General features: G+C 41.3%; 1 protein-coding gene across 2 annotated transcripts in view; it reads left to right on the forward strand.

The window, feature by feature from the left end:
• Positions 1–20,775, forward strand: part of FAT3 (FAT atypical cadherin 3) — an 805,898-nt gene that overhangs the window by 155,454 nt on the left and 629,669 nt on the right. For both annotated transcript variants that reach the window (XM_086383385.1, XM_086383384.1), the window contains one exon: positions 4,991–8,296. In XM_086383385.1, the coding sequence (XP_086239511.1) occupies positions 5,008–8,296 (3,289 nt within the window). In that variant the 5' untranslated portion in view covers positions 4,991–5,007. The remainder of the gene's footprint in view (positions 1–4,990; positions 8,297–20,775) is intronic.

Below are 20,775 nucleotides of genomic sequence, written 5' to 3' on the forward strand. Positions count from 1 at the left end.
TAAAGCGCTGTTTTACTGTTCCGAAATCCCAGCTGTTTCAGGAGCCCAGTTTAATGGTGGCAAAATGGAGCTTCCCCAGGTTCCCCAAGCAAGCTGAGCCTTACTCCGAGCCAAGGCTCACAGAGAGGTGGCTTTTGTAGGAGCTGTTCTCTGCCCTGGGGTCTGTAGTGTTTTTTCATCCCTGGAAAGGAAACCCCCTGCCCTTCTGCAGCCCAGCCTGAGAACCTCCATCTGAGCGGACAGGGCCGGGCGGTGAGGCACGCCGCGCTGCCTCGGGAAAGGAAGTGTCTCCAAGATTGATGACTCGATGATCTCTTCAGAGATTATATCAAAAATTATTGATTATGTTACTAAGTCGTAGAAAATAGGCTCCAAGGTTGGGAACTAAGTGCTTTCTTTAAAATAATCCAGAAGCAGTAAAATAAATCAATGTGCAGAGCTTCTCAAACAGCATCAGTCTCATACTCGGGTTTCACAAATAGCTTGTCCCCAGTGTGGAAAAGCAGGACTCTTTTCTTTTTTTAAGAAAACATCTTAGCAGTCATCTTTGCATACTAAAAAAAGGAAGCCAAGTCTTATTTTAACACTTACTTTACAGAATTTTACAGAATTTCTCGCTTCTGGCACTCCTTTATTTTCTAAATTGATGGAGAAAACTGCAAGCTTTTGAATTAATTTGTGCCATATAGGGTTTTGTATATATTTTTTTTTTACAAAACTAAAAATACTAAAACCTCATGAGATATTTTCGTTTTAACAACTGAAGTTGAAAACTCAGTCCTGCTCCGGGTTTTGAAGTTAAATACAGATTTTAGAACACAAGAATACAATTCAATTTCGGTATGGTTTGAAAGTCTTTTCATTTGCATTTAAGATCATTAATTCTGCTTTATAAGAAAAATATTCCGGCGGTGTATCTTGCTAAAAAAAAATAAACTCAGTATGCAAAAATATCATTTTCGAATAGTTAAAATGAATAATGTTTTTTTCATATTATGACAACATTTTTTGTTTTGACGGATTCACCAGAAGGGTTTGTAAAAGTAACTCTCCCCCAGGGCACTTAAATGTTTATTTATAAACAGTTAACTACTTAGAGGAGGGAGTAACTCCAGGGGGAGTAATAAGATGTTAGAAAACAAAGATGACTGCAAAATGATGATAAACCACAGAGTGAAAATTGTAATAAAATTCAAAGGAAAACTAATTCAGTTGGCAAACTTTTCCATTTGGTATTGTCTAGAACCTGGGAGATCTGAGACCTTATATTAGGGGATCTCATCCTATATTTGGGTAGCAGTTTCCTCACCTGTAAACTCAAGAGAGTGAAACAGATTATCTTTTAGCCTCCTTTGTCTGTGTGTGCTCAGGCCCTCAGTGATGTCCGACTCTTTTCAACCCACGGACTGTAGCCCCCAGGATCCTCTGTCCATGGGGTTCTCCAGGCAAGAGTACTGGAGTGGGGTGCCATTCCCTTCTCCCGGGGTTCTTCCTGATCCAGGGATCAGACCCGCATCTCTTGTGCCCCCTGCATTGGCAGGCTGGTTCTTTACCACTAGTGCCACCTAGGAAGCCCTTCGGCCTCCTTTGAATTTGTATAATTTCTTCATTCTCTTTCCTGAAGTAAGATGTGCTTATTTGGAGGATTTAGGAGCTGAGCATACTACAGGCCTCTGGGTCTCTATTTACTTCCCTCCCTTAATATTGTGTTTAGCGGGGACTTCCCTGGCCATCCAGTTGTTAGGACTTTGCCTTGCAATGCATGAGGTGTGGTTTGATCCCTGGTTAGAGGGCTAAGATCCTATATGCCTCACAGCCAAAAAACCAAAACATAAACCGAAAGCAATACTGTAACAAATTTGGTAAAAACTTTAGAAAGAGTATCGTGTTCAGTACACCAGTACTGTACACCTTCTTCGTGGTACGTGGTTCTTGGTATATGCTGGTATCGATGCTGGGAATAGGACTGTGTCCAGTTTTGGCACATCCTAACAGCTTTCCTTCAGGCTGGGCTTAGGGTGGAAATGTGGGGACAGACTAAGAAAACTTTAGTTGAACTGAATTCACCATTGGAGTGGTTTTCTTTTCTGGTGACCGAAGAGTCCAGATTCCTTGGGTGATGTATTGGGTAAAACCACAGGAAGTGCCCTGGACATAGACTCTGTTGAAAAAATGAAAGTGTTAATCACTCAGTCATGTCTAACTCTTGGAGACCCCATGGACCGTAGCCCACCAGGCTCGCCTGTCCATGGAATTGTCCAGGCAAGAATACTGGAGTGGGCTGCCATTCCTGTCTCCAGGGAATCTTCCCTACCCAGGGATCGAAGTTGGGTCTCCTGCATTGTGGGAAGATATTTTACTGTCTGAGCCACCAGGGAGGACTGGTGAGTAGGTAATGAGGCAGAAACAGAATTTGCATTTCCCCGGAGATGCTGGGAGTAACCTCTTTTCTACCTTACGAGAGTCTGCATGCCTTCGATTATTTTCTTATAAACACCCGTCTCCTTCCACTGTGTTCATAGTGAACGTAAAAATGCCTCTTCTGTTTTGGAAGTTCACCATTCTCAGATGGTGAACTGAAAGAGTTTCTTAAGTCATGTGGGTTCTTATTAAAGCTTCTCCTGGTTTCTATCTGTAATCCCTAAGGATCCCTTCTTTCAGCTGAGCGTGCTCCACAGATAGGTACCCCCAGTTGCACTGGTCCCCTGGGGTTCACTCTCCTGGGAGGGATATTTGAACTTCTGCCTCCAAGCTGCTTCTTTGCACATAATACCACATGGAGCATTTCCCAAGGACAGACAGCCAGAGGAACTGCCTATGAAATTAACTTCTTATATGAAAGGTCATTATATCAGCACGCTTTATTTTTAGTCTTTATTTTGCTTATGAAATTCCTATATTAAACTGTACTCTTTTTGCTCACCTATTCAGTGTCTCCTAGGTGCTGTATCTGATGATAGCAGCAAGGCGTATTTCCATCTCAGGTAGAAGCGTGCAAATGCAGGCCCAGAATTTCACTTATGAGAGTTTCCTGGAAGGCAGAATTGGGGAAAAAATGAGAAAGCACTGTGGAGTGTGGAGAGAGTCAGAGTTCTAATTCAGACTCTGCTATTAGGAAAGTGAGGTCTGGTGTTCTTATCTACAAAAAATTATAATAATATGTGCCTTGCCAACCATGGATATTTTTATAAGCTACAGAAAAGTTGGTAATATTTGAAGATGCTAAATTTCCCCAGGGGATTTTTCAGCTTACAATCAGTGACTGTAACTAGTTTAAAACCAGAATGGAGGTAACCAAATAGAGAAAGTGGGTGAGTTTTATGTTTTTCCATCAGTGATAAATACTGACTAGTTCTGTAGAGTTAAAGTAATATGTGCTTCTGGGAAGCCTTAATAATTTCTTTCTTGCTTATGTTCATAGAGAATTTAGGAAGACTGATGGTGTGATGGGAAAAAACACAGATTTTGGAGCAGGAAAGACCAGGGTTTGAGATGCTGCTCTGCTGCTGGGAGAAACTGGATGGGCCAGTGTTCCAGCCAAATGGGTTAACAGCCTTCTAGCTTTCAGTTTTCTAACATGTAGTTGGGTGCTGTAGTACTTTAGGTTGTTGCGGGGATTAAATGTAACAAAGCAGCTAAGTCACAGAATGCCTGCAGAAGGGTTCATTTCCTTTCTCCTCTTCTCCTCCATTCTGTTTCCCATACAAGAGACAGAGAAAGGAAATGTGAGGGTCTGGTGAGTATGTCTTGGTAGAAGAACTCATACATTTGGTTGTTCTAAAAATCTGAGCCAAAGCGTATAAATAGATAGCTCTTTCCTGTTAAATAGCATTCCCCTTCTCTGTTTTTAAAGCACTTGACAGATTTTACAGTTAAAATAGGAAAATATTTTTAATCTTTTCTTCTGCACAGTCATAGAGCTGTGGTGACTGTGGAAATTTAATAGTAGCTGATAAAAATAATTGGAAGTAATTCCTTCAATTACTCGTAAGAAGATAAATCTCTTGTCATTCTTTAAAATTTCCTTGCACAAAATCTTCCTTTCCTCTCTTGTTCTGAGAGGCACAGTCCACTCGTGAATATCGCTTAGATCAGGTAACTCCTTAGGGATGGTCCTCCCTGCTTGGTTTGTTAAGTGATGTTTTGTTAATCTTCATCATATTGGCTTATGCCTAACTCTTGATCAGTTTAAAATTCAACACGACAGAAGATGGTAACACTTGGAATACATTTCTTTAAAGATCTAATTATAAAAAGTAATTACACAACCATTGATGTACAATGTTGATTTAAGAAATATTAGAAGATGCAAGATGCTCCCCAAACTCACAACATAGTTAATTCATTTTAAAGGTAAAAATGCAGTTTATATATAAATGATTAAGTCTAATAGAATCATATCACATATAGTGTTTTATGCTCTTTTTTCCATGTAGTATTATATTCTTACTGCATCTGAAAATACACAGCTTTCAGTCATTATTTTTAATGGCTGCAGAGTCTTTTGTTTTCTAGAATGTGCCACAAAGCATTTGCTTCTCAATTGATAAGCAATTAATGTTTTTTCAATTTTTGTATTTTAAACTGTCCTGTAAATGTACACTTGTCTAATTATTTCCCTAGGATAATTGCCTAGAATTTAATATTATGTCAGCCGTAAATGAACTTCTTAAGCCTTGCAGTATGTATTTCTAAACTGACCTTCAGAATGCAAGAAAACTTACACCAGTGGACAGTCAATCCTATCAGCACTGTAGACGTGTCGCTCAAAAAAATCGGGCATGATAAGTGTAAATCCTAGTGATTTTGAGTTCCTTGTCATCTAGTAGTGGGGAGTGTTCTACTTTTTTTTCTTGTATTGATGTTTTAGTAAAAAGATTTTATAATAAAGTTTTCAAAACACACTGTTTCATAATAGTTACTTCTGTTCCTTCTCTTATGATCCTCTAGGTTAATTTATCTCTTCTCTCTCTCTGTTTTTCCCCTCCAGGATGGAAGTATGATGTGATGGATCTAACTATGGGATACTGTGTGGGCACACGGCCTCCCTCTTGCCTCATTCTCCTGCTTCTCAAGCTTTTGGCTACACTCTCTCAGGGGCTTCCTGGGACCGGACCCCTGGGTTTCCACTTCACACATTCCATTTATAATGCTACCGTGTATGAGAACTCGGCAGCAAGGACTTACGTCAACAGCCAGAGTCGCATGGGCATCACCTTGATCGATCTGTCCTGGGACATCAAATACAGAATAGTGTCTGGAGATGAGGAAGGCTTTTTCAAAGCCGAGGAAGTCATCATTGCAGATTTCTGTTTTCTCAGAATAAGAACTAAAGGTGGCAATTCCGCCATATTGAACAGGGAAATTCAGGACAATTATTTATTGATAGTCAAAGGCTCTGTCCGAGGCGAGGATTTGGAAGCATGGACCAAAGTGAGCATACAAGTTTTAGATATGAATGACCTGAGACCCTTATTTTCACCCACAACCTACTCAGTTACAATCGCAGAAAACACAGCCCTAAGGACTAGTGTCGCCCAGGTGACGGCAACAGATGCAGACATTGGCTCCAATGGCGAATTCTACTACTACTTCAAGAACAAAGTTGAGCTGTTTTCAGTCCACCCCACGAGCGGGGTCATCTCCTTAAGCGGACGATTAAATTATGATGAAAAGAGCAGATACGACCTGGAGATCTTAGCCGTGGACCGGGGGATGAAGCTGTATGGGAATAATGGAGTGAGCAGCACTGCCAAGCTTTATGTTCACGTTGAACGGGTAAACGAGCACGCCCCCGCTCTCCACGTGGTTGCTCACGTTCCTTTCTCATTGGACACAGAGCCTGTATATGCAGTGGTGACAGCCGATGACCTCGATGAAGGGGCCAATGGAGAGATTGAGTCTGTTTCCATCGTGGCTGGGGACCCTTTAGACCAATTCTTCCTGGCCAAGGAAGGAAAGTGGGTGAATGAGTACAGGGTTAAGGAGAAGAAGCCGGTTGACTGGGAGAGCTTTCCCTATGGCTACAACCTCACTCTTCAAGCCAAAGACAAGGGGTCACCTCAGAAATTTTCAGCAGTCAAGATAGTCCACATCGCCAACCCCAAAAGAGACACTGTCCCAATTAGATTTGAGAAAGACGCGTACGAAGTGAGCATTAGTGAATTTTCCCCTCCCGGTGTCGTGGTTGCTATAGTAAAATTAAGTCCCGAACCACTAGATGTGGAGTACAGATTATCCCCTGGAGAGGATGCCCAGTACTTCAAAATCAATCCCCAGTCAGGTCTGATTGTCACCGCACAGCCACTGAACACCATTAAGAAGGAGGTTTATAGACTGGGGGTGACAAACAAAGAAGGAGATTTAAAAACGCAAGTCACCATCAGCATAGAAGACGCCAACGACCACACCCCAGAATTTCAGCAGCTGCTGTATGAGGCATTTGTGAATGAGAGTGTTCCCGTAGGAACAAGCGTGCTGACAGTTTCAGCTTCTGATAAGGATAAAGGAGAAAACGGGTACATCACCTACAGTATTGCCAGCCTGAACGTGTTGCCGTTTGCCATTAACCAGTTTACAGGCGTCATCAGCACCACTGAAGACCTGGACTTTGAATCCTCTCCGGAAACGTACCGGTTCATCGTCAGAGCCTCTGACTGGGGCTCGCCATACCGCCACGAGAGCGAGGTCAACGTGACTATTCGAGTCGGAAACGTCAACGACAACAGCCCCCTCTTTGAAAAAGTGGCTTGCCAGGGAGTGATCTCCTATGACTTTCCAGTTGGGGGTCATATCACGGCTGTCTCAGCGATTGATATTGACGAGCTGGAGCTTGTAAAGTACAAAATCATCTCTGGAAACGAACTTGGTTTCTTTTATTTAAACCCAGACTCTGGTGTTTTGCAGCTTAAAAAGTCACTGATGAATTCTGGCATTAAAAATGGAAATTTTGCCCTCAGGATTACAGCCACTGATGGAGAGAATCTTGCAGACCCCATGTCTGTTAACATTTCAGTCTTACATGGGAAGGTGTCTTCAAAGAGCTTCAGTTGCCGAGAAACTCGAGTGGCTCAAAAGCTGGCAGAGAAGCTCCTCATTAAGGCCAAAGCAAATGGGAAACTGAATCTAGAAGATGGATTTCTTGACTTTTATTCAGTTAACCGGCAGGGACCACATTTTGACAAGTCATTTCCTTCTGATGTGGCTGTGAAGGAGAATCTGCCAGTTGGTGCTAATATCCTGAAGATTAAAGCCTATGATGCCGACTCTGGCTTCAATGGGAAGGTGCTATTTACAATATCTGATGGGAATATGGATAGCTGTTTTAATATCGATATGGAGACCGGGCAACTTCAAGTCCTTATGCCCATGGATCGAGAACACAGAGACCTCTATCTCCTTAACATCACCATCTATGATTTAGGGAATCCACAAAAGTCCTCATGGAGGTTGCTTACCATCAATGTGGAGGATGCCAATGACAATAGCCCGATTTTTCTTCAAGACAGTTATTCAGTTAACATTCTTGAGAGTTCAAGTATTGGCACTGAGATTATTCAAGTGGAAGCCAGAGACAAAGATTTGGGTTCTAATGGTGAAGTGACTTACTCAGTCTTGACAGATACGCAGCAGTTTGCCATCAATAGCTCCACTGGAATCGTGTATATAGCGGACCAATTGGACCGGGAATCCAAAGCGAACTATTCTTTAAAAATAGAAGCCAGAGACAAGGCAGAAAGTGGCCAGCAGCTCTTTTCCGTTGTCACCCTGAAGGTTTTCTTGGATGATGTCAATGACTGCTCCCCAGCTTTCATTCCCAGTAGCTACAGTGTGAAGGTCCTTGAAGACCTCCCCGTTGGCACCGTCATTGCTTGGCTGGAGACCCATGACCCAGATCTGGGACTGGGGGGTCAAGTGCGCTATTCTTTGGTCAATGATTACAACGGGAGATTTGAAATAGATAAAGCAAGTGGCGCCATCCGCCTGAGCAGGGAGCTTGACTATGAAAAGCAGCAGTTCTATAACCTCACAGTTCGGGCCAAGGACAAAGGGCGGCCTGTCTCTCTGTCATCCGTGTCCTTTGTGGAGGTGGAAGTGGTGGATGTCAATGAAAACCTCCATACTCCCTTTTTCCCGGACTTTGCTGTTGTTGGCTCTGTAAAAGAAAACTCACGGATTGGAACCAGCGTGCTGCAGGTGACTGCCCACGATGAGGACTCGGGGAGGGATGGGGAGATCCAGTACTCCATCAGGGATGGCAGTGGTCTTGGAAGGTTCAATATTGATGACGAGAGTGGTAAGTTTCATGTTTTGTGCCAGAAGTGTTGTTTCATGTCTCTTCAGTTGTCAACACTGGGAAAGTGAAGGGCTATTCTTGAACTCAAGCGGAATGACAAATGAGGTTGCATTGGTGCAGAGGTGACCAAGTCAAAGCTTTTCCTTAGAATTCACCGACTTGTAAGAAGACCTCTTTATACATGAGAGCTGATGGTTTTCAGTGGGAGTCCCTGGTTTCTTTCCTATTCAGCTACGCTGTCACCAGGTTATCTTTTGATAAGTGTAGGTAATCCTCACCTCTGCTGAGTGTACTCATGACCTTCACTAAATTAAGGGTCCTGATAAAGTAAATTACATTTGCGTTTGTTTTACATTAGTAGTGTGAAATGAGTTTTCAAGTGGCTCTTGTTTCCCTCTACAGACAGGCTCTGCTGAAGCGATCTGGCGTTAGTTGCTTGGTCTCTCGTGTCTCATAGGCACTTCTGGCCCTTGACTGACAGGCGTTTGCACTGTATTGGCCCCATTGATACATGGAGGCATCCTTCTACAAATACTTTCATGATAGACTAGAGGAGGCATGCTGTGGATTTTATTTATTTAAAAAAAATGGTTTTAAGATTTTACCTGTAAGAATTTACATTTTGTAGAAACATTTTAATATGTGGGACAAAATTGTCCTGATAGTTTTGTTGTCCCCTACCTGTTGATTTACACATCATCATAGCTACAGATATGTATTTTATTTCTATTCTTATTGTCATTATTTGCCTTTAAACATACAGGTGCTTGGCTGTGTGTGTGCGCGTGCGCATGCCTTGATCAGCAGAGTAACTTTTTCTTTTTTTAGTATTTATTTTTATGCATTTACATGGGTGCGCTGGGCCTCAGTTGCAGCACGTGCATATCTTTTTCTAGTCTTCTCTAGGTTGTAGACATCTCAAGACAAGGGCTGCGTCTTCTCTATTCCCGTGTGAATGGTCCTGTTGGCGCTTTTCATTTGCAGGGACACATTTGGATCCAGTACAGTATTTTCTACAACACTCACAGGGTGTTTTGTTCCCAGTAAGGAAGACGGTGTTGACGCTGATGAGACGATCATGAGAACAGGTAGAGGGTAGGGGTTGTCCTAAGAATCCTAGTTTACAGTAGTTATACCAGAAAAAGGGCTTGAGAAGCTGTCTCAATATTGGATAGAAGTAGCAAAACTTTCTGTACCATCACGGATTTAAACTTTAAATTGGAAATTTTTAATGTGTGGTTTCTGATTGTGGCCAGTGTAAACCGTAAAAGTGATCCATAGCCCCAAAGAAGGAAAGGTAAATGTCAGGAAAACTGGGTTCTGATTTAATCATATACTCTATCTTTTATATGTAACTTGTCATTCAGTTAGAATGTATTTTTACCTTTGAAATACAAAATGAGAAAGGAAAAGCAGCGATCTTCGCTGCTGCTAGTTTACTGTTAACAGTAATGGCTTCATTGAGTACCTGCAATGGGCAACATACTGTATGAAGGGTTTTACAGTCAAGTCTCATTTAATTCTTCCAATAGTCCCATTAATCTTAATACTCAATTCATGAACCAATATTCAGAGAGGATACATAACTTGGAGCCTAGTTTCAAGTTTAGCTCTGAGTAACTGTGAAATACACTGCAATCTCCAGTCTAAGGACAAGCATGGGCTTCCTTGCTTGTTTCTAGACACACTTGAATTTGGAGTTGATCTAAAATCTGTAAGAATAAAGTGTGAAATGTGTGTCAAAATCCTTAGAGTCCTGAGCTCAGAGATGGCTGGCACCAGCCATTACTCACCGTCCTTTGTCCTTCCAGTCCCATTGTTTGTGTGCTTCTCCAGTGTGAGAAGCTTACCTTGGGACTCAGGTGGATATAGGTAGGTAGGTCAACAGTAAGGTGTCAGGCTGAACCAGTAACCGCTGCAGCCTAGATGGCTACATCAAGCCACAGTGGGTTGTTTTGTTAGGAAGTTTCACCTTGGTGTAGCTTGATGCAGGCAAGAGCAGGAGCAGTTTGGTGAGAGTGGCCTAGATTTTCCAAGTTTGTACTATTCTGTTTTCATCTTGGGTATTACTGCATAAAATGTGTGTATAGTTATTTGATGCTATAGCTGGTTTTATAATTCTTTATGTAAATTATTTTAATTGAAGTATAGTTGATTTGCAATTATATATATGTATGCTGCTGCTAAGTCGCTTCAGTCGTGTCTGACTCTGTGTGACCCCATAGACGGCAGCCCACCAGGCTCCCCCATCCCTGGGATTCTCCAGGCAAGAACACTGGAGTGGGTTGCCATTTCTTTCTCCAATGCATGAAAGTGAAAAGTGAAAGTGAAGTCGCTCAGTCGTGTCCGACTCTTAGCGACCCCATGGACTGCAACCTACCAGGCTCCTCCGTCCATGGGATTTTCCAGGCAAAAGTACTGGAGTGGGGCGCCATTGCCTTCTCTGATATATATGTATATACGTATATATTCCTATTTACATTCTTTTCCATGATAGGTTATTACAAGATATCAAGTATAGTTCCCTGTGTATACAGTGGGTCCTTCTTTATCTGTTTTGTATACAGTCTACGGGCTTGCGAAGACTCAGATGCAGCCGAGTAAGCACAGCACAGCATATGTAGAGTAGTGCACATCTGTTAATCCTAAACTCCCAATTTATCCTCTACCCACCTTCCCCTGTGGTAACCATAAATTTATTTTCTATGTCTCGTTCTGTTTTATAAATGTGTGGATCTGTATTACTTGTTTAGATTCCACGTATAAGTGATATCATATGACATTTGTCTTTGTTTGTTCACTTAGTATGATGATCTCTAGGTCCATCCATGTGGCTGCAGACGGCATCACTTCATGCTTTGCATGACTAACACTCCACTCACCTTTCTTTATCCACTCATCCCTCCTCCTTACCTGCTCATCTGTCTGCGGGCGTTCAGGTGGCCTCCCTGCTTTGGCTGTTGTAAACAGTGCTGCTGTGAGCATTGGGGTGCATGTACCTTTTTCAGTTAGTGTTTTTGACTTCAGGAGTTTGGTGTCTTTTGCCTCTGTTGAAAAGTCAGCTCACTGTTTTGCATTTGTTCTCTTATATTCTGGATTGCATAAAATAAATTTTGCCATAAGTGATAATAATGTCACTTTCATTTTGACATTGCTTTGTGACTTAATCTCTTTTCTTAGGACATTAACTCCTCTGGGGTGAAGAGTAGCTGAGTGCATTATGTAAAGTCACCTACCTGTTTGAGGATATATCTAGAACCATTTCCTCTCAGTCTTAACTCAGTACTCTGTTCTTTGCATTCAATACCCATGTTTCTGATTTAACTTCTAGAAAATTACTCAATTTTAAAACTATAGTGACTATTTATTTTTCTCCTTTATATTTCATATGGTTTCCCTGTTTAAGGAATTAAAACTATGTTTTTCTCTGGTTATCAGGAAAGAGGCTTGGACTTAATGTTGAAATGTTTTAATGAAGACTAGAATTCCTATATGGTAATATTCTTAGCCATCTTTCTTCCGTCTCACTTCTTGTAGATTTTAACATCCCAGCCTAAGAAGCTGATGAGGAATGATTGCCTTGACTTGTGCCAGGGCTTGCTAAGGTTGGGGAGAAGTTTGGCAAATGTACGAACAACAAGAGAAGCCATCCCTTTGTACTGTTTGGCTTATGCTCCTATTGAATGATCCATCAGCTCTGCCTGCAAGCGCTAAAAATCATGGCTTGAGCCACTGGCAGAATGAATGAATGGCTGTTTAGCCCTACAACTGTTACTGGTTCTGAAGTCTGGACTCTGCTCTTCATTTGACCCCCAGGCATAAAACGGCTTAAACTTCTTTGGAATTTTGTCTTTCAAGAACCTTGAAGACTCCTGCCAAAGCTTGTGTCATGGCTTGCATTGATTCATGGGTCTCAAACTTATGCATGCACATGAATCAGCTGGAAAGTTTGTTCACAATGCAGGTCCCCAGGCCTGATTCCCAAGGATTCTGATTCCGTTGCTCTGGGATGGGAGCCTAAGAATCTTCACGTGAGCTCTTCAAGCTGTTCTTCTGCATGTGGTTCAGAAACACTACCCTAAATTTACCTGGGCTCTTTAGAGTATGTTTACAGATTCTATCTTTCCTATAAATTCCTTTTCCTTATTCTTTGGAAAGACAGGGAATTGAACTCATATTTTGGATGAATTTCTTTTTTAAGTAAGCTTTCCAACCCCAATATATTACTCATTAGTAGTAATAGTTTTCTGAATGCTTTCTTGATGAATCAAAAATCTATTTACATGCTTTAGTAACTGCAGTGCTCCTGTTTTGTGAATCAGCTTATGCTGGGATTAGTTAATCCACTTAGTAGTTTTAGGGGCTTCCCTGGTGACTCAAATTATAAAGACTTTGCCTACAATGCAGGAGACCTGGGTTCAGTCCCTGGGTTGGGAAGATCCCCTGGAGAGAGAATGGCATCCCACTCCAGTATCTTGCCTGAAGAATTCCATGGACAGAGGAGTCTGGTGGGCTACAGTCCACGGGGTTGCAAAGAGTTGGACACGACTGAGCGACCATCACTTATACTTTAGTAGTGTTATGTTCTTTCCTATTTTGGAACTCAGTGAACGAAACCATACCTTTGAGTTTTTTACCAGGTACAGGCACTTATAAATGTTTAATAACATTCACTGTAATGGATTAACTGAGCGGCCTTCAACTATAGTGGATTCAATCACAGTTTAAATGACCAGTGACCAGTCTGGAAGATGGAACCTGCAATTTAATCATTTTTTTTCTTCACAAATAACACATTCTTATTCTTTGACACAATAAAAATTCATATTCTTGGCTACTCAGAAGTTTTAGATAGAGTACATTGTACATTTTAAACTGTAATTTTCTGTTAGATTCTTTTGTAAGCTGCAATGACTTCACTGTTTTATTTAGCTGGTATTAAAGAAATATTTAATCCAAATAGTTTCTAGTTCAGAACATTAATCATGGATACTTTGGAAGATATTTTACCATTCATTATTACTAATTATATTATTGATCCATTTATCAAGTACCTGTTGTGTGCTAGGCACTGTGCTGAGTGCTTTGTAGGTACTTTCCAATTGTCACATTAATCCAGCAAGGTGGGGTTCAGTGAGATTTGCCTAACCAGGGTCAAGCATTTGGGAGCTGTCTGAGCTGGAATTGACAGTCTAGTGAAGTGGACTCCAAATCTCATGTTAGTCCCCTCTTTTCTGCTCCAGTCTGCCACTGTAACCTTGCTAAGTGTATGTATCAGTCAGGGTTTTCTGTGTTATTGCTGTGTAACAAACAATCAAAATTTTCAGTGGCTTATAGAAGCAGATTTTTTTTTTTCTTGTTCTTGTTGCTAAGTCACTTCAGTCATGTCCGACTCTGTGTGACCCCATAGATGGCAGCCCATCAGGCTCCCCCATCCCTGGGATTCTCCAGGCAAGAACACTGGGGTGGGTTGCCATTTCCTTCTCTTGCTCTTGGGTCTGGCAAAATAGTTGAGGTTGTTGCAGGCTGTAGTGTGAGTTATGGTCTGTTCCACATGTTTTTCCTACTCCAGGACCCAGGCTGAAGGGAGTACTCACTGTCTGGGCTGTAGCGTTCTCAAAGTCAGGTCAGGAGTGCCAGAGGCTGACGGAAGCTTGCAGTGCCTCTTGAAGTCTTAATTCAAGACTGGTCTGCATTCCATTGACCAAAGACCATCTTGGGATCGAGTTGAATATTGATGTGGGGCAGAGAGGACTACTTCTCTTACAGAGAAAGGGAGGAAGAGGAATGAATAATTACCGAATAATAACACAGCCTGACATAGCATATGACAGCTGTCACTGCTGTCTTCACAATCTGCTGTTGTTTGGGCACTACCTTTGTGGAAGGCACTGGGTCAGTTTGCGGTGACACAGAAGGCCACAGGTGTCAGACTGGGCCTTCTCCAGTGCGATCAGGATCTTTCTAGCTCTCCAGTGTTGAGATGCTATACTTGATCTTTTATAGGGAGAAGAATTCATTTCAACTGGTGGCCAGGGAAAGAATAAAGATATGCAACTATGTAGCATTTATTTATTTAGTTAAACGAAGAACTGTTTGCTAGCTGCCAGTGCTGAGTCTAATACTCTTTATCTGCAGACTCTAATCAAGTGTCAAGAGTGGGTAAATCAAAACCAGGAAGAGAAACATTTGTATTGTTAGAAATTTGAGGAGCCTTTTATCATTGCAGAAGTCAGATATTGAAAGAGCTGGGTAATTTCCATATGATCATGTTTCTTGCATAATGTCACAAAATATAAGCTTCCCTTTTCTGATACTCAGAGGCATTGGAAATCATATTTTGTCTTATAGACGGCTGCTAACCGTTGAAGCTTCTTTTCCAAAAACTTGCCCTTTCAACTTTTTTTTGACAATTTGAGGAGTAAGACAGATATTACTCGGCAACTTTGGTGTAGTTCACGATAATACCAGACTAAATGGCGTTCCCCATCCTCATTCTCTTTTTCCAGGTGATATTTGTATCCCCTAACCATCTAGGTCAAAAGAGATTTGTTGAATTTGGCTTAAAATTTGCCCCTGGGACCAGAGCAAGTTAAGGAGAGGAGTGAAGTTAGGGTCAAGTGATAGCAGAAATTTTGTTGGCTCTGGAGTTTTACCCTTAGCTCTAGACTTTTTGATCATAATTATCTGAGAGAAATACAATGTTCCCGGAGGAGCTCTGAACACTCCACAACATTCAGATGAATGTAGTAGTTGTCATGTAAATCAGGCAGGAGAGAGGATTGGAAGCTTCTGGAAGATAATGAACAGCATGCTTTTATTGCTCTTTTCAGCAGGTGCCTTCTTCTTGACCTTTTCTTAGCAGTGGGCTGAAGGCAATTCGGGCTTTAATAGAGGACCCTTGGTTCAAATCTGTAATTATTTCTGCCTTGTGTATCAACTCTGTGCTGCCATTGTCCCCATGTAACTAGTAAATGATAAATATAATGACCAGCATAAAGAGGAAATCCACGCTGGGGGGCAAGCCAACAATCTGGAAGCTTGTGTGGTCTTTTCTCTGAGCCCATCTTCCTTTTATGTTTTTATAATAGAGGTTTCCCATGGTTTACCTGGCCCTTCCTGTCAGCAGCATCATGATTTCCCCAGTGTTAGGTGATACTGAATGATATTTACTTCTTCAATTAGCAAAGCATGAAATTTCAGAGGCCAAGTAAGCAGAAGTTACAAAAGCAATCATATGATTGCTTCATGTATCACTGGCTCTCTGGAAGAGGTATTGGGATAAATTTATTGTTTGTAACTTTGGGTAGCTTGTATCTCATTTCAGTCTTCTAAAAAATTTTTTTTGCAGGTGTTTTATATGCACATTGAAGGATACTTTCATTTATCATTACATTTGGAAGAATTATAGAGTTTGATAAATATTTATGTGATGCCTCTATATTCACAGTGTTTCATTGAAAAGAAAATGAAAATGGGCTGCAGTCTGTAGTTTTAGCTTGCCAGTTTTTATGAAAGCTTGTTTTATCGACAGAATCTACGAAGAGTTGTGTGTAGGATTCAATTCAATTTATATTAAATTCTGGGCACTGATACGCGAATTATTGAATATACTAGGACTCTCGAAATTTTTCCATTGGACGTTTGATGATTTAGTGGCTCCTCTAGGACAACTCTGCGTGATTAAATTCACCGATTTTCATTTGCATAATATAGGTAACATTCGAGTTGCTTTTAAAAAGCAGTATGCTGGTGAGAATAATGCCAAGTAAAATAATATACTGAAAAGAAATATTTTGAGTCTAAAAGTTTGAATAAGTTTCAATAAAAATTGAAGGAATTAAGATAAAAATTTGTGGTGCATACAGGTCAGCACCCACCCCCCCCCCCACACACACACACACGGATGTTATGGTAAAAACATAAAGGCTTTGTGATTTAGCTGCATGATATATGAAACAGAGCTTAAATCATTTTCAATCTTTTTCTACACTTTCGTCCTTAAAAGTCTACCTCTTCACTCTCGCTGCTTCTCTGCTCCCTTTTTTCTTCATTTTCCTCCTCTTCCTTCCCACCTTGCCACATTTATATAGTAACGGGTTCCCTGCAGGCTTTGGGGCTGAAGAAGATGCATAGATGTTTAAGTCAAGGATGAGTAGTAGAGACAGAGAAGCACGTAATTGCTACTGTGGGATACACAGGTGACGTAACATAAGTGAGAGCCGTGTGCTGGCCATTTATCCTGTTCACTGTGGCCTCGGCATCACCTTTTGGCATTATGCGATGGTTTTTACAAATTCTAATTGGAGACAGGACAGTCTGAGAGATAACCAGAGCATTAAAGTCAGTTGATGATGATATATCAGCAAGGCTTAATTGTCAAGGAATGCGTAACCCCAGAAATGGATCAGGTTTTATGAGGCTTGAAACTCATACAATTTGGGTGGCTTCTTTGAGAAAAATGTATAAACAGTATGACTACAAAGTTTTTATATTTGCTTAGAATGAGGAAAGAAATAACAGTAATTCATGAGTTTGAAAGTCAACAAACACGTGTATCACAAATCTCAGAAAAAATATATTTTGTTTATATTTTTATATTTATTTTAAATATAAATGTGATTTATAATTATATTATATAATATTTTGTTTGTATTTTATAAAGTGTCTACCACACATTTCTAATACATTTTTTCCTGTATACTTTTTGGTTGCATTTTTTCTTTGATTGCTCTAATAAGATAATAATCTCATAATTGTTTCTATAAAAAGTTCTGAAAGATTATTTTTCCCCCAGTGTGGTTTATTCAAATTTTTTTAAATTTGGAGTTTAGAAATGTTTTTCTAAAGACAGAGCTTGTTATTGATAGTGCTATATGTGTTTTGTAGTTTTAGCTTGCTGTCAAAGTTGCAAAAAATCTCTGTCAAGTTTATTTCTCATACTTGCTGTTAATAATAACTGACTGCTATAGGTCTGTGCTCTGTAAACAAACAAAAATATTCTAGTAATTTCCATTTCTGAGGATCTAATCAACAAAAAGAAATAACTTATGGTGCACTTAAAATTCGTTTGCTTCTTTTCAGGAGAAAACTTTCAGAACTAAATCTTCCAATTACAAGCTTGCATGCCTGATGATTGGGGAATTTTCCACAGGCTAACTCCTGGCTCTGTACATCTGGTCCCTAGTTTCTCCTCCCCAGTGGCCGTAATTCTAATACCAGCCACCCCAGGTTATGGTCGTGTGGTGATGCAAGCTCTGTCCTGTCATGTCCATGTGCTGGGTGTTTCAGTGCAATGGGTAGGAGAAGGGTTTTGGTAAGCCGTTCCTACCCTGGGCAGCTGGTAACAATTTGTCTGTACGTGGCATTGATGGTGAGCTGTTAAATGTAAGCCTAATATATCTTCAACTCATTCTCGCTTAGATCCCTAGTGTGCCTGCATGTATGCAAAGTTGCTTCAGTCGTTTCCAACTCTTTGAGACCCCTTGGACTATATCCCACCAGGCTCCTCTGTCCATGCAATTTCCCAACAAGAATACTGGAGTGGGTTGCCATTTCCTACTTCAGGGGAACTTCCCCACTCAGGGATCCAACCCGAATCTCTTATGTCTCCTGCGTTGGTAGGCGGATTCTTTACCACTAAAGCCAAATGTGTAATCTTGTGAACCATTACTTGGGTCCTCCCTGGGGCTTGGAAGCTTTGATGGCTTCATATTAAATGTACATTTGTGATGAGTACTGGTAAATGAACATTTTTTCTGACATTTTTAAGGTCATTGGTGGGAAGAACTGGAGGGTCACTGGAGCTGGGCCAGGCCACAAAGTCTAGTGTTGCTTTGTAGTTTGCTGACACCTCGACCAGGTTTAAGGTTTTTGTCTCTCTGGTGTGTTACTGAACCAACAAATATAACATTGCAAAGGACATAAGATCAAGGTTGCACGTGAGTGGATCCAGGTTCCCTGATATCTCCAAGTATCTAAAGGAGGTGCACTGAAGTTGTGCAGCCAAAGCAACATTCGAAGAATAAGTCTGAGAGTTCAAGAAAGATGGTCTTGAGCGCTCTGCCTTTTCTGAGTGGTTGGCTGCTCAGGGAATTGCATTATTCCTTGGGCCCAACTTTTTTTTTAACTCCTATTTGGGAATTTACTAGGAAGAATATCGGAGAAAGCAATGGCACCCCACTCCACTACTCTTGCCTGGAAAATCCATGGATGGAGGAGCCTGGTAGGCTGCAGTCCATGGGATCACTAAGAGTTGGACACGACTGAGCGACTTCACTTTCACTTTTCTCTTTCACGCATTGGAGAAGGAAATGGCAACCCACTCCAATATTCTTGCCTGGAGAATCCCAGGGACGGGGGAGCCTGGTGGGCTGCCGTCTATGGGGTCGCACAGAGTCAGACCCGACTGAAACGACTTAGCAGCAGCAGGAAGAATATACCAGGATCTGGAAGTCAAGAAAAATGGCCTTTGAGAGCTGTCCTAATGATTGTCACAGAGTTCTTTTTCTTCAACTCATCTTATCCTAAAAGCATGACTTTGAGGTTTCTCTAAATCATTAGGGGTTTCACTTAACCATAATTTCTACTATATATATATATATATATATATATGTATACACACACACACACACACACATATATGATCTTCCCTGGTGGCTCACACACTAATGTATCTGCCTGCAATGCGGGAGACCCAGGTTCGATCCCTGGCTCAGCAAGATCCCTTGGGGAAAGGAATGGCTACTCACTCCAGTATTCTTGCATGGGAAATCCCGTGGACAGAGGAGCCTGGCGGGCTACAGTCCATGGGGTTGCAAAGAGTCAGACAGGACTGAGCGGCGAACACTTCATACTATATACAGATAAATCATTTATTTAGGTTGCCCCAGGTCTTACTTGCAGCATGCAAACTCTTAGCGGTAGCATGTAGGGTCTAGTTCCTTGACCAAGGATTGAACCCGGACCCCCTGCATTGGGGTCATGGAGTTTAGCCCCTGGACCTCCAGGGAAGGCCTCCAGATTATTATTACAATGTTTTTTGATAATCTAATATAATACTATTATATTGTACATGTCAGCAGCCCATCTCACAATTGGTCATTTCCATCCCCATGGGCTGCTGGCATTGGTAGGATGTTTCTGATTTCCTTGACTGCACTTTGATAAAGTCTTATTATTAAAAATAAACATTGACGAGATCAGCTTTGATAGAGAATTCTATACTTGGAATATCATGTCATACATGAGCCAGCATGAGACTCTGAGATCTTGAGTGAGACTGTGGTGATGGAAAGCAAGGTTAAGGCCTTCTTTTGTGTATATTCATCCTCTCCTCTCATGCATATCAGTTTCTCTCCCCAGACCTGGGTAGAGTTCTGTATTTCTTTCTCACACCTTGAGGATACTGCTAAAGAAATTTTTGCCGCATCATTAAACTGAATAAGCCTTGCATTGACAACATGGTGATTAGTTTTGGATAACAGTTTCCTAAAACATTGTTCTAATTGCTAAAAGTGCAGCCTTTGTCCATCTGTCTGGCTGGTAGTTTTATTCAAGAAGGCAAATAATCAGAATGAGCCACACTTTCATTTATAGTCACTAAACTCCTGTGTTTCACAGCTAAGACAAGGTAGGCACTCAATGGTGTTAATGCTAAGTCAGAACTCTTATTGTACAGTCACACCACAAGACTCAAAAATGTACAGTTAGCTAATTTGGAGCTTGATAATTTGGTAGAATATGATCAAGAAGCAGAGTGTAAAGAAAAATTGCTGTGGGGAGCCTTTTACAAAACTTTAAAAATAATTTGTTCTGATATATGTTAACTCTTGCATTTTTTCCTGGATCTTACTTACTTTTACTTTGCACACAATTCTAGTAAGCTAGACTTCTCTTTTTTTATTGGAATGTAAGTACTTTACAATGTTGTATTGGTTTCTGCTGTACAACGTTGTGAATCAGCCATTGTTCAGTCACTCAGTTGTATCCAACTCTTTGTGACCCCATGAACTACAGCACGCCAGGCCTCCCTGTCCATCATGAACTCCTGGAGCTTGCTCAAACTCATGTCCGTTGAGTGGGTGGTGGCACCCAACCATCTTATCCTCTGTCATCCCCTTCTCCTCCTGCCCTCAATCTTTCCCAGCATCAGGGTCTTTTCAAATGAGTCATGTCTTCACATCAGGTGGCCAAAGTAGTGGAGTTTCAGCTTCAGCATCAGTCCTTCCAATGAATATTCAGGACTGATTTCCTTTAGGATGGACTGGTTGGATCTCCTTGCAGTCCAAGGGACTCTCAAGAGTTTTCTCCAGCATCACAGTTCAAAAGCATCAATTCCTCAATGCTCAGCCTCCTTTATGGTCCAGCTCTCCCTTCCATACATGAACACTGGATCAGCCATGTGTATCTGTATATCCCCTCCCTCTTGGATCTCCCTCCACCTTCCTGTCCCACCCCTCTGTGACCTCCCAGAGCAC

Source organism: Bos grunniens, chromosome 29 (genome assembly GCF_055505025.1).
Source record: "Bos grunniens cultivar Pamir isolate PY7600 chromosome 29, Bosgru_T2T1.0, whole genome shotgun sequence".
In the NCBI taxonomy this organism is placed as follows: Eukaryota; Metazoa; Chordata; class Mammalia; order Artiodactyla; family Bovidae; genus Bos; species Bos grunniens.